Below are 13955 nucleotides of genomic sequence, written 5' to 3'. Positions count from 1 at the left end.
AGTTGCAAGAAGAGTTTCCTCAGGAGTGTGGCCTACATCCAATATATATGGACATTCTCGCAAAGCTCACTGACTTTTGCTCTGGATCATGCATACAGCTTGTCATCATCTGACCTCCAGTTCTTGGGACTTGAGCCAGCAACCTGCCATATTGCCTGCCAATATTGGGATTCATCAGCCTCCACAGCCTATCAGCCAGTGGCCTGCCATTTGACCTGCTGATCTTGGGTTCATCAGCCCCTGCAGCTATGTGAATCAGGAGAAGCCTCCAGAATGACACCTGACGAAGGGACTTGGCACTTGCCAACCTCTACAACCGTGTGAGCTATTTCCTTTGAGATAATTCTCTCTTTCTCTAAATATATATATATTTACACACATATATATATACATATATACATCATTCTTTCTAGAAAACCCAGCCCTAAGATAGGTGGTCACCCAAAAAGATATTAAAAAAAAAAAAGATATACCCATGTCTTAATCCCTGGAACCTGTGAAAGTGACCTTATTTGGAAAAAGAGTCCTTACCCACGTAATCAAGTTAAATACATTGAGAGGACATCATCCTGCAGTTAGGGCAGATCCTAAATCCAATGACAGGTGTCTTTATAAGAAAAACTTAGAGGGAGATGTGAGACACAGACTCATATGAAGACCCGTGTGAATACAAAGGCAGAAATTGTAGTTATGCTGCCACAAACCAAGGAACGCTGGGTGCCAACAGAAGCTGGAAGAAACAAGAACGCATTCTCCCCTAAAGCTTTCAGAGAGTGTGTGGCTCTACCAACACCTTGATTTCGGACTTCTTGCCTCCAAAACTGTGAGAGAATTAATTTGTGTTGTTTCAGCCATTGAGTTTATGGTAATTTGTTATGGTAACCGTAGGAAACTAATACAGGGAAATTACAGAACACCAATGTCAAAGAGAATATACTAAACAATTAGAAAACAGAAAAGACATTAACACTAAAACTACAGAACATAATTTAATCTTTGATAATTCTGAAATATCTTCATGAGTTGAAAGTTTCTTACAGTTATTGTTAAAGCAGAAGAAACCCTAACAGAAAACACAATAATAAAATAATTGGTTTAGTGGAGATAAGAGGAAAAAACTCATTCTTCTAAAAGGACTCCCTGTTCTGTGCCAGAAGAAAAGGAGAAGGAAACAGAGATGAAATATTTAAGATTGTACATTTTAATAACTGGACTAAAATGTAATGTTTGAGGGCTAAGGACACCACTCGAAGGTGAATGAAATATTTCCGTGTTTGCACAAGAAGACTGACGTAATTGATCTCACTGAATTATACAAGTGAAAATGTGGAATTGCCAAATATCTATATGTTTACAACAATAAAAATAAAATTAAAAATTTTTAAAGAAATATTTCCAATTCTTTACCTCAGTCCTTTTACTATGCAGTTGTAAACTTTTCTTTCTCCTGGTTTTGTCAGAGTATTTTTCTTCACATAGGAATACTGATGTTTCATACCTAAATTGCACAGAAAATTGGAATAACTCCTGAATTGCTTTTTTCCTTGCTTTTTCTTCTTTTTAGCTTTTGATTGTGGAAATTTTCAAACATATGCAAAAATACAGAGAATATGATGATTCTGCCATGTACCCATCACCCAGCTTCAATAATTATCAACTCATGGGCAATTCTGTTTCATCCATACTTGTATCCTTGCTCCCATCCATTATTATTTTAAAGCAAATCCCAGTATCATACCATTTCACCTAATACTTTAGTATGCATCTCTACAAAATGTTTTTTCTTTTAAAAAGCATACATACAGTACCATTATGACACCAAAAAAATTAACAATAATTCCTTAACATCATCAAATATCGAGTTAATTTTCAAATTTCCAAATGTCTCATAAATGTCATGAATTTTTTTTTTTTGACACTTTGCATCAGGATCCAATAAGGTCCCCACATTATGGTTGGTTAAGACGCCTTTGTTTTTCGTTTTTATTTTATTTCACACCTACAAAAAGTTACAAGAATTATACAAAGCATTCCCATGTGCCCTTCATCCAGATTCCCTAAATGTCAACATCACGCCACATTTATCATTTTATCTCTTTCTATATTATTTTTCTGAAACCTAGTTGTATCTATTATGCCCCTGTACACCTAAATTTTCCTTTTGTGTGACCCACAGTATACAACTACAGTGTATCAAAATTAGGAAAGTAAAATTACTCAATATTAATCTCTAATCTACAAACCAAATTCAAATATCACCAATTGTCCCAATGATTTTTTTAATAGTTTTTAATCTTATTGTGGCAAAATATATATAATAAAAAGTTTGCCTTTGTAACTGTTTTAAGTGGACAATTCAGCGACATTAACTGCATTCATGTTATTGTACAACCATCGCCACTATCTACTGAGCAAAAATTTCCCATTCCCCACCTTAGCCCCTGGTAGCTCTAATCTTTTTTCTGTCTCTATGCGTTTGCCTATTCCAGATATTTCATATAAGTAGAATCATACAATATTTATCCTTTTGCATCTGGTTTATTTCACTTAGCATAACGTTTTCAAGGTTTATCCTTGTTGTAACATGTACCAAAACTTCATTCCTTTTCATAGCTGAATAATAATCCCTTGTATGGATACATTAAAAATAATAAAAATAATAATCCCTTGTATGGATACATTACATTTTGTTTATTAATCTACTGATAGACACTTGGGTTCTTTCTACTTTTTGACTACTGTTAATAATGCTGCTATGAACATTCACATACAAGTATCTGTTTGAGTCTCTGTTTTCAATTCTTTTGTAAAAATACCAAGAAGTGGAACTGCTGCATCGTGTGCTAATTCTATGATCAACATTCTGAAGAGCCATAAAACTATTTTCCACAGTGGCTGTACCATTTTACATTTCTACCATCAACGTACAAGGGTTCCAATTTCTCCACATTCTTAACAACACTTGTTATTTTTCTTTTTCTTTTTTTTATTATAGCCACCCTAGTGGGTGTAAAGAGTCCCTGGATGGTGCAAATGGTTAAGGCACTCAGCAGCTAACTGAAAGGTGGTTGGAGTCCACTCAAAGGTGGTTGGAAGGAAGGCCTAGTAATCTACTTTCAAAAAATCAGCCATTAAAAACCCTGTGGAGCACAGCTCTATGCTGACACACACGGGACCACCATGAGTCAGGGTCAACCGGATGGCAATTGGTTTGGAGTGGGTATGAAGTGGTATCTCATTGTGGTTTTGATTTGCATTCCCCAAATAACAACTGAAGCTCAGCATCTTTTCATGTGCTATTGGTCATTTGTATATTTTCACCGAAGAAATATCTATTGAAATCCTTTGCCCAATTTTTAATTGGGTTGTTTGTCTTTTTGTTGTTGAGTTGTAAAGTTCTTTATTCTGGAGAGTAAATCCTTACCAGATATATAATTTGCAAATATTTTCTCTCATTCTGGGTTGTGCTTTCACTCTCAATAAGGTCCTTTGATGTAGAAATTTTTTAATTTTGATGAAGTCCAATTTATTATTTTTTTTCTTTTGTTGCTTGTATTTTTGGTGCCATACTTAGGAAAGAATTCCTAAATCCAAAGTCATATAGTTTTTCCCCTATGTTTCTTCCACAAATTTTATAGTTTCAACTCTTATTTTTACATTGTTGATCCATTTTGAAATAATTTGTATATATGTGTGAGATAGGGGTCCAACTTCATTCTTCTGCATGTCAATGTTTAGTTTCCCCAGCATCATTTGGTGAAGAGACTATTCCTTGTCCAAAATAAACTGGTATATATGTGAGGATTTTTTTCTGGGCTCTCAATTCTATTCCTTTAGACTATGTATCTATTCTATGCCAATACCCACTGTTTAATTACTTTAGCTTTGTAGTAAGTTTTGACATTGGGAAATGTGTTCCTTCGACTTTGTTCTTTTCCAAGCTTGTTTTAGCTATCTGGCATCCCTTGCAATCCCATATGAATTTTGGATGGGCTTTTCCATTTCTGCAAATAACATCATTGGGATTTTAATACTGATTGCATTGAATCTGTATATGTCTTTGGATAGTATTGTCATCATAACAATATTAAATCTTGCAATTCATGAACATTGGATGCCTTTCCACTTATTTAAGTCTTCATAAATTTCTTTCAGCAATGTTTTGTAGTTTTCAGTGTATATGTCTTAAATAAATTTATTCCTAAGTCCTTTATCCCTTTAGGTGATGTTATAAGTGTAATTGTTTTGTCTTTTTCAATTGTTCATTACTAGTGCATAGAAATGCAATTGCTTTTTGTGTACTGATTTTGTATACTGAAATTTTGATTATTTTAATTTTTAGCTCAAATAGTTTGGGGGGGTAGTTATTTACAGTATTCTATATATAAATTCAATGCAATGTCCATTAAAATTCTAACAGCCTTCTTCACAGAAATGGAAAAGCCAATCCTCAATTGCAAAGTTGGCCCCAAATAGCCACAGCAATCTTGAAAAAGGACACAGTAGGAGGACTCACACTTCCTTACCTCAAAACATAATTATAAAACCATAGTAATAAAAACAGTCTGGTACTGGTATAATTATAGATATACTGGCTGATGGAATATAATTGAGAGTCCAGAATTAGGCACAAACATCTTCAACAAGGATGCTAAAACCATCAAATGGGGGAAGAATAGCCTCTTTAATAAATGGTGCTAGGACAACTGGATTTCCACATGAAAAAAAATGAAGATATCTCATACCATATACAAAAACTAACTCAAAATGGATCAAAGGCCTAAATGTATGTCTTAAAACTCTTAGAGAAAAAAAGGGTAATGCTTCAGGGCCTAGTCTTCTGCAATGGATTCTTAGACATGACACTAAAAGTATAAGCAACAAAAGACAAAATGGATAAATGGGATCTCATAAAAATTTAAAAACTTTTGAACATCAAAGTACTTTATAAATAAAATGAAGAGACAACCTATAGGCTGGAAGAAAATGTGGGGGATCCATATATCAGATAAGGGTTTAATATCCAGGATATATATAAAGAACCCAGACAACTTAACAAAAAAAATGAACAACCCAGTCAAAAAATGAGTAAAGAACATGAAGAGACATTCCACCTAAAAGGATATATGAATGGCCAACAAACACATAAAAAGATGTTCAATGTCATTAACTACTAAACAAAACCAAACCCATTGCCATTGAGTCGAATTCCAGCTCATAGTGACCCTACAGGACAGAGTCAAACTGTCCTGTAAGGTTTCCAAGGCTGTAATCTTTATGGAAATAGACTATCACATCTTTCTCCTGCAGAGCAGCTAGTGGGTTCAAACTGTTGACCTTCTGGTCCACAGGAGAGCACTTAATCACTGTGCCACCTGGGATCCTGCAAATCAAAAACCCAATGAGATACCACTTCACCACCACTAGAACAGATAAGATTAAAAAAAAAAACAACAACAACAAATATTGTCAAGTATGTGAAGAAATCCAAACCCTCACCCATTGCTGGTGGGGATGCAAAATGGTACAGCTGAGAAAACCGTTCCTCAAAAAGTTAAACATAAAACTACCATACAACTACCATATAACCCAGCAATTTCACTCTTAGGTATATACCCAGGAGACTTGAAAGCAGTGATACAAACAAACACTGTTACACCAATATTCATTACCGCACTATTCACAATAGCCAAAGGTGGAAACAACCCAAATGTCCATTAGTCAATGAATGGAACCACAAAATGTGGAATACCCATACAATGGAATACTACTCTGCTTTAAAGAGAAATGAAGTCCAGATACATGGATCCACAACATGGATTAACTCTGAAAACATTATGCTGAGTGAAGTAAGTCAATTATAAAAGGACAAATATTATATGATCTAGTATGAAATATCTAGAATAGGCAGATAGATGCATAGAGAACAGAGTTAAATAGTAGTTATGGAGAAGGGAGGAGAGGGAATCATTGTTTAGGAAGCATTGAGTTTCTGTTTTACAGTTATGAAATATTTGGCGATGGGTATCGGTGATGGTTGCATAACATGATTGATGTTATTGGTCTCACTGAGTTGATGCATGAAAAATGTTGAATTAGCAAACATTATCTATATTTTTACAACAATAGAAAAAAATATAGTATATCAAGTCTATAATCTGAGTACTAAAAGCTGAACTGCTTTTTTATCATTATCCTTTCTGATTGTTTCGTTTTCTCTTGTTCTGCTTTCTTTCCCTTCTCTTATCATTGGACTGTCAGAAAGTCTCACAGCACAAAAATCCCACAGACTATACAACGAGATGAATCAAAAAGCCTGAATTAATTTTGAAAAGAGAAGACCCATACTCTTGGAAATGGTATCCACTGCTTCAGGTAATCCAGAATAGGCCCAAATTTTAAAGACAACCCTAAAATTACTTTTGTGCCCCTGGGACCCTATGGACTAGGAAAGATTCTGAGACTAGATCCCCAACTACTGTGCACAGCAGAATCACATACAGAACTTCAAAAAAAAAATAGATGTCCATGTTCCAGCCCCAGAAATTTTGATTTGTTTTAGGGTGATGCCTGGGGGTTGGAATTTTTAAAAGATACCCCAGGGATTTAAATACTCAGATAAATTTAGAAATCACTATAGGAAAACATGCAAACCACCATAGGCTTATTCTGACCCAGAACTCATAACAATTGTGTCATAAATTAGTGTTTTAGAACCAAGACACTTAGACTTCCTTGTACGAAAAACAAAAAAGCCCTTTAGCAAAAATAGCTCCTTTTTAGAGTAACCTTCTATGTAAGGGCTGCTTAGGGGATACATGTGCAATGACTAGATTAAATCTTTGGGTAAATTTAGCCCTAAGCAGAGCTGTAAAATAAGGGAGATTTTATCAGGTACCCTACTACTCTTCCTTACCAAGTACTTTGTCCTTTTGACACTCTATCTCTTTAAATCTAATACCCTGAATCCCTATCCTGACATCACCATTATCTCTCTTTTAGTCCCTCTGAAGCTGCCCTCTGATCAGTCTCCTCTGCAGTCCTCCAGTCACAAAGACAATCATTTTCAAGTATTTTTAATATGATTCACAGTACAAAATACATTTTTGAGATGCAGTACACATATATATACATATAGATAACTGAAACAATTTCACAAAACAATACCCTTACGAAGTGCAAAGGACTCTAATGTCTTCAATTCTAATCTATTTCTTAAAAAAAAAAAAAATACTAATAATGACCTGCTAAGTTGATTTAATGACTCACCAATGGGTACAAATTAGAGTCTGTTGCTGCTATATATCCCCCATCCCTTCCCCATACAGCCCCATTAAAATTCAATCTTCCTATTTTGATATAATTATAGCTTCCACTCCATTACATGATTGTTTATCTTTCACCTATTTTTAAAACAAAGTGTAAGTATGTTTTTTAATTATGAGCTGTCTCAAATATTTTATGGAAGTAGGAATGGCTTGATACAAACAATAAGTAAAAACACTGGGGCACTGTGTCTCCTCAGGTGTTAATTGACCTATTTCAAACCATGCTAATGAAAGAAGATAAAGAGACACTCCCACCACCTACCATCCCTTCCTAGGTAAGTTTTGATGTGGTCCTCTAGAAATAATTACCTTGCCTTCTGTCATCTAACATAAAGGTTTAGTGGTGAAAATGTTAGGCTAAACAAGAGGGAAAAACAGCCTTGTGGTAGGTAGAGGAGAGATATTGGTTTAGATGTCCCTCCAATCACAATGTGCAGGTAATTTCCAATTTTACCAACAGGTAAGACCAGGATTTAGTAGGAGAAAGATAAAGTGACATAAGCCCTGAACGTTTTTCCAAAGGCTTTCCTCTTCCTGATGAATATTTTCTCTTTTCCAGTCATTTTTTAAATATTAAAAATACAGATTGGGCATTTCTCCTAGGAGTATATGAAATGCTAGAGCTCCTTTTGTAACTAATAAAAGTCAACCAGGCAATGTAGCAAACAAAGAAAAACTGCTAAAGGATTCAAGTGGTTCAAGTTCATGGACAGCACGTACCCAAGCCCAGAAGGATGAATGCTTCTATTTCCTTCCTAAATTCTCTTTAAGTCAAACTTATAGACATATGGATACTTGCTTGCCTGTAACTGGAAGCCTATAAATGACTATAGGCTTCCACATGGCTATGAGAAATGTGAGAAAAAGTGTTAAGAATACCTATTTAGGAGTTAAAACTACGCTCCTGAGAGAATGGTCACAAATACACATGATTCTATATACTTGCTATATTATGAGAACACATAATTCAAAAAAAAAAGTTCAGAGTTTTTAACTTACGTTTTTTTGTGTTCTGGGCTCAAACCCCTAATTTCAGGTGAAATTAATGGTGAGATTTTCTTCTCTGTTGTTTTAGAAAACTTGACGTACTTCTTGCTGTAAATATTTCTTGATGGCAAGTCAGTTGCAAAAGAATCAGAGCCAGCATCCACTAAGTCAATATTTTCTTCTGCCTGGGAAACAATCAAGAGTCACAATCAGCCATGCTCTGTTTCCACATATACATTAAATAAGACATTCTGGGTCAGGCTAATAATTCATTTTAGATCAATATTTCCTCCAAAATAGTGCTATCAAAGGAAATTTTGTTAAAAGCATTTTATTCATGAGTGTATTATTATTCCAGATTAAGTATATATACTAAATACCTCCAACATTTCATCGCTGTATTAACCAACTAGCAAATGTACAGCACTCATGAATGCATCTGTTACCAAATCCAGCTCTTAAAGCATCAAGCTGCAAGTTTACTTGTACTCTGCAAAGCAAAAATTTTTATCATAACAAAAAGTAACTAGAACCTAGTAGCAATGAACCCATTTGGAAAGAGAGAATGAAAGTTCGAAACATTCTGATCAAATGTCTCTTTGGCAGTTTGCTTAAGAGAATTGCACTGCATCAGTTGATCAAATGTTACCTGTGAGATGAAAATTAAGAGTTATTATTTCAGTGACTTTTAGGATCTACATGCATTTGTCTTATTACAGAAGCAAGCCTTTAACAACTTATTTCTACACAGCAATCTGATTTCCTGCCTTGACACATTTATTGTGAATGATAAAAGGAGTCCTAAAAAAACAAAAACCTCCAAAATAGAGACCAGAAAAAAAAGACAAGGTCTAACAAGAGGAGCATAAAAACCTGTATCAAAGGCCTGGTGAATGGAAACAGTCAAATAGCTTGTGAGTAGAAACTTTGACACAAAAGAAAAAAGGAAGAAAAAAATCTCTGAAACCCTAGGGTTAAAGGTGAGCCATTTGTGAAGTATAAACTACATAGCCTAAAGAAAACAAACTAGTATGGCATTTTCATATTGTAATTTTTAAATGAATTTATCTTCAAATCAATTTATAAGGCCAAAATGAACAAAGTACTATGTATGAAAAAGTGGAATATATACGTATGTAGATATATCACTCTTGGTACGTAGTAGGTTGTTCAGAAATCACTTTTTTGACTATAGTAATAAGTACATGTCTTATATGATGGCACCAGATTCAAGACTTTAAGCAAATATGTTTTTACAAAATTATATATCATTAAAAGAATACACTCAAAAGATTAGGACTCAACGCTAGCCAGTGGACAAGAACATCCCCTCAATCACAGAGAAGAAGGCTAGAAAAACTTGACATCTATTACATTATCTTTTGGTTAGACTCCCACATCATTAACTGCATTACTACAACCTCAAGTGTAAGTTTAAATCCTTGGTTCTCTTGAAAAATTACCCAGCCCCCTGCCCCAAGAAATACTCTCATCATATACCACAGATCTCTTGGTACAGTGTGGGTTGCTAGAATAAAAGTTCAGTACATGTCCACTAAAAAAGTTCAAAACCATCTCAGTTTTTAGGCAAGCTCCTTATAACTTTATTACTCTATGAATTTGCTCACTGATTACAGATGTAATACAAACCAAGAAGAAGGAATTTTTTAGTAACTGTTTTGAAAGAATACCTGACAGAACAATTGTACTTTAGTTTCCATCTTTATGCAAATTCTTCCCTTGAGGACTCAAAGACCTTGATGAACAAGTGTGACTGAGCAGTAGTACAAAAGAATTTCCTGCTAAGAAAAAGAAAAAAAAAATTATATGCCTGTTATAGGAGACTTAAGTAATTTCAGTTACCTACTTGAAGTTATCTCTTCAATGTAACACTCACTTGTGACATAGCTGATAGATATTCGCCAACACAGATATGTAGGCAAAAGCTAGAAAAAGTAGTTAGTAGATCGTAAATCACAGGACCTCATCTAGTGTTCTAACTTTCATGGTATAGGAAGAAGTCAAGAAATACAACTTCAGATGGCAGAGAAATCCAATTACACTTATTTATTCTAAAAAACCCTGGGAGGTAGAACTACTAAAACAGTAGTAATAGCCAATGTTATTAAATGCTAGATACTATGATAAACATTTGGTTGTGCGTTATTTCACTTATTCCTTACAAATATCCTGTAAGAAATTATCATTCCCTCCATTTTAGATGAGGAAATTAAAGACTTGAAGAGATCGACTTGCCCATGATCACAGAGCCAGCAAGTGGTGGAGTCAGAATTTTAATTCAGGCAGTCTAACTGCAGAGCCCATAGTCTTCAACATTATACAATATTGCTTCTCAAAATAACGATATGACTGCAAGCAAAAGATGTTTTAGCAAAACAATAGTTTTGCTTAACTAGTAAAAAATGTCTGCCTTGAGCTTTAAGCTCTTTTAAAACTATCCATACGGGATGAAACTGACAACAGCAACTTTACAGATTAGATAGGAACCTTATGGGGCAGTGAACTTATGCTAATAGGGGAGGAACACCTCAGAAAAAGAGAGTGAGAATGGTTGCACAACTTAAAGAATGTAATTAAAGTCACAGAATGATACATGTAGAAACTGCTGAATTGGTGTATGTTTTGCTGTGCACATTCTCAACAACAAAAAATAATCTAATCACCTCATATGCATGTGAAAGGTGGACAATGAACAAGGAAGACCAAAGAATTGATACTTTTGAATAATGGTGTTAAAGAAGAATATTGAATCGAACTGCCAGAAGAACAAACAAATCCGTCTCGGAAGAAGTACAGCCAGAACCTTGTTATTGTTGTTAGGTGCCACTGAGTCGGTTCTGACTCATAGCTATGCTATGCACAACAGAACAAAACACTGCCCGGTCCTGCGCCATCCTCACGATTGTTCCTATGCTAGGACCCATTGTTGCAGCCACTGTGTCAATCCATCTCATTGAGGGTCTTCCTCTTTTTTGCTGACCCTCTACTGTACCAAGCATGATGTCCTTCTCTAGGGTCTGATCCCACCTGACAACATGTCCAAAATATATGAGGCACAGTCTCGCCATCCTTGCTTTTAAGGAGCATTCTGGATGTACTTCTTTCAAGACATATTTGTTCCTTCTTTTGGCAGTCCATGGTGTATTCAATATTCTTCATCAACACCACAACTCAAAGGCGTCAACTCTTCTTCAGTCTTCCTTATTCATTGTCCAGCTTTCGAATGCATATGAGGCAATTGAAAACACATAGCTTGGGTCCGGCACACCTTAGTCCTCAAGGGGATGTCTTTGCTTTTCAACACTTTAAAGAGACCTCTTGCAGCCGATTTGCCCAAAGCAATGCATCCTTTGATTTCTTGACTGCTGCTTCCATGGGTATTGACTATGGATCCAAGTAAAATGAAATCCTTGACAACCTCAAGAGTCTCTTCCGACATCCATTTATCACGATGTTGCTTACTGGTCCAGTTGTGAGGATTTTTGTTTTCTTTATGTTGAGGTGTAATCCATACCGAAGGCTGTGGTCTTTGATCTTCATCACTAAGTGCTTCAAGTCCTCTTCACTTTCAGCAAGCAAGGTCATGTCAACAACCTGCATAACACAGATTGTTAATGACTCTTCCTCCAACCCTGACACCCCGTTCTTCTTCATATAGTCCAGCTTCTCCGATAACTTGCTCAGCATACAGACTGAATAGGTATGGTGAAAGGATACCACCCGGAAGCACACCTTTCCTGATTTTCAACCATGCAGTATGCCCTTGTTCTGTTCGAACGACTGCCTCTTGATCCATGTACAGATTCCTCATGAGCACAATTAAGTGTTCTGGAATTCCCATTCTTTGCAATGTCATCCATAATTTGTTATGATCCACACAGCTGAATGCCTTAACATAGTCAGTAAAACACAGGTAACCATCTTTCTGGTATTCTCTGCTTTTAGCCAGGATCCATCTGACATCAGCAATGATATCCCTTGTTCCATGTCCTTTTCTAAATCTGACTTGAATTTCTGGCAGTTCCCTGGTAATATATTGCTTCAGCCAATTTTGAGCAATCTTTAGCAAAATTTTGCTTGCATGTTATATTAATGATATTGTTCAATAATTTCCCCATTCAGTTGGATCACCTTTCTTGGGAATAGGCATAAATATGGATCTCCTTCAGTCGGTTGGCCAGGTAGCTGTCTTCAAATTTCTTGGCATAGATGAGTGAGCACTTCCCATGCTGCATCCTTTGTTGAAACATCTCAACTGGCTTCCGTCAGTTCCCGGAGCCTTGTTTTTTGCCAATGCCTTCAGTGCAGCTTGGACTTCTTCCTTCAGCACCATCGGTTCCCGATCATATGTCACCTCCTGAAATGGTTGAACCCTGACCAATTTTTTTTGTATGGTGACTCTTGTACATTCCTTCCATCTTCTTTTGATGCTTCCTGCATCATTTAATATTTTCCCCACAGAATCCTTCACTATTGCAACTCGAGGCTTGAATTTTTTCTTCAATTCTTTCAGCTTGAGAAACGCTGAGCATGTTCTTCCCTTTTGGTTTTCTATTTCCAGCTCTTTGCACGTCATCATAATACTTTGTCTTCTCAAGCCACCCTGAAATCTTCTGTTCAGCTCTTTTGCTTCATCATTTTTCCTTTTGCTTTAGCTACTTGATGTTCAAGAGCAAGTTTCAGAGCCTCTTCTAACGTAAAGTTAGGTCTTTGCTTTCTCTCCTGTCTTTGTCATGACCTCTTGCTTTCTTCATGTATGATGTCCTTGATGTCATTCCACAACTCATCTGGTCTTTGCTCATTAGTGTTCAAAGCACCAAATCTATTCTTGAGATGGTCTCTAAATTCAGGTGGAATATAACCAAGGTCATGCTTTGGCTCTCATTGACTTATTCTAATTTTCTTCAGTTTCAACTTAAACTTCCATATAAGTAATTGATGGTCTGATCCGTAGTCGGCCCCTAGCCTTATTCTGACTGATGATATTGAGCTTTTCCATCATTTCTTCCCACCAAATGTAGTCAATTTGATTCCTGTGTATTCCATCTAGCAAGGGTGATGTGTATAGTCATCATTTGTTTCTGAAAAAAAGGTATTTGCAATGAAGAAGTCGTCGGTCTTGCAAAATTCAATCATGCAATTTCTGGCATCATTTCTATCACCAAGGCCATATATTCCACCTACTGATCCTTCTTCTTTGTTTCCAACTTTTGTATTCCAATCACCAGTTACTATCAGTGCATCTTGATTGCATGTTGGATCAATTCCAGACTGCAGAAGCTGGTGAAAATCTTCATCTTTGGCCTTAGTGGTTGGTGGGTAAATTTGAATAATAGTCATATTAACTGGTATTCATTGCAGGCATATGGATATTATCCTATCACTGACAGTGTTGTGCTTCAGGATAGATCTTGAAATGTTCTCTTTGACGATGAATGCAACGCCATTCCTCTTACTTGTCATTCCTGGCATAGCAGATCAGATGACTGATTCAAAATGACCAATACCAGTCCATTTCAGTTCACTAACGCCTAGGATATCAATATGTGTTCCATTTCATTTTTGATGATTTCCAATTTTCTTAGACTCATACTTCATACATTCCATGTTCTAATCATT

At 35.8% G+C, this 13955-nt stretch overlaps 1 protein-coding gene across 1 annotated transcript in view; it reads right to left on the bottom strand.

Annotated features, from left to right (window-relative positions):
• EFCAB3 (EF-hand calcium binding domain 3) overlaps positions 1 to 13955 on the bottom strand; it is a 573675-nt gene that overhangs the window by 553160 nt on the left and 6560 nt on the right. Inside the window, exons 2-4 of the mRNA XM_049861611.1 lie at positions 10007 to 10117; positions 8328 to 8500; positions 1408 to 1498 (exon numbers count right to left, since the gene is read on the bottom strand). Of these exons, the coding sequence (XP_049717568.1) occupies positions 1408 to 1498; positions 8328 to 8500; positions 10007 to 10036 (294 nt within the window). The 5' untranslated portion in view covers positions 10037 to 10117. The remainder of the gene's footprint in view (positions 1 to 1407; positions 1499 to 8327; positions 8501 to 10006; positions 10118 to 13955) is intronic.

The sequence above is a fragment of the Elephas maximus genome, chromosome 19 (assembly GCF_024166365.1).
Source record: "Elephas maximus indicus isolate mEleMax1 chromosome 19, mEleMax1 primary haplotype, whole genome shotgun sequence".
In the NCBI taxonomy this organism is placed as follows: Eukaryota; Metazoa; Chordata; class Mammalia; order Proboscidea; family Elephantidae; genus Elephas; species Elephas maximus.
Note: the sequence above shows the minus strand (reverse complement) of the source record. Positions and strands in the feature narration are given on the sequence as shown.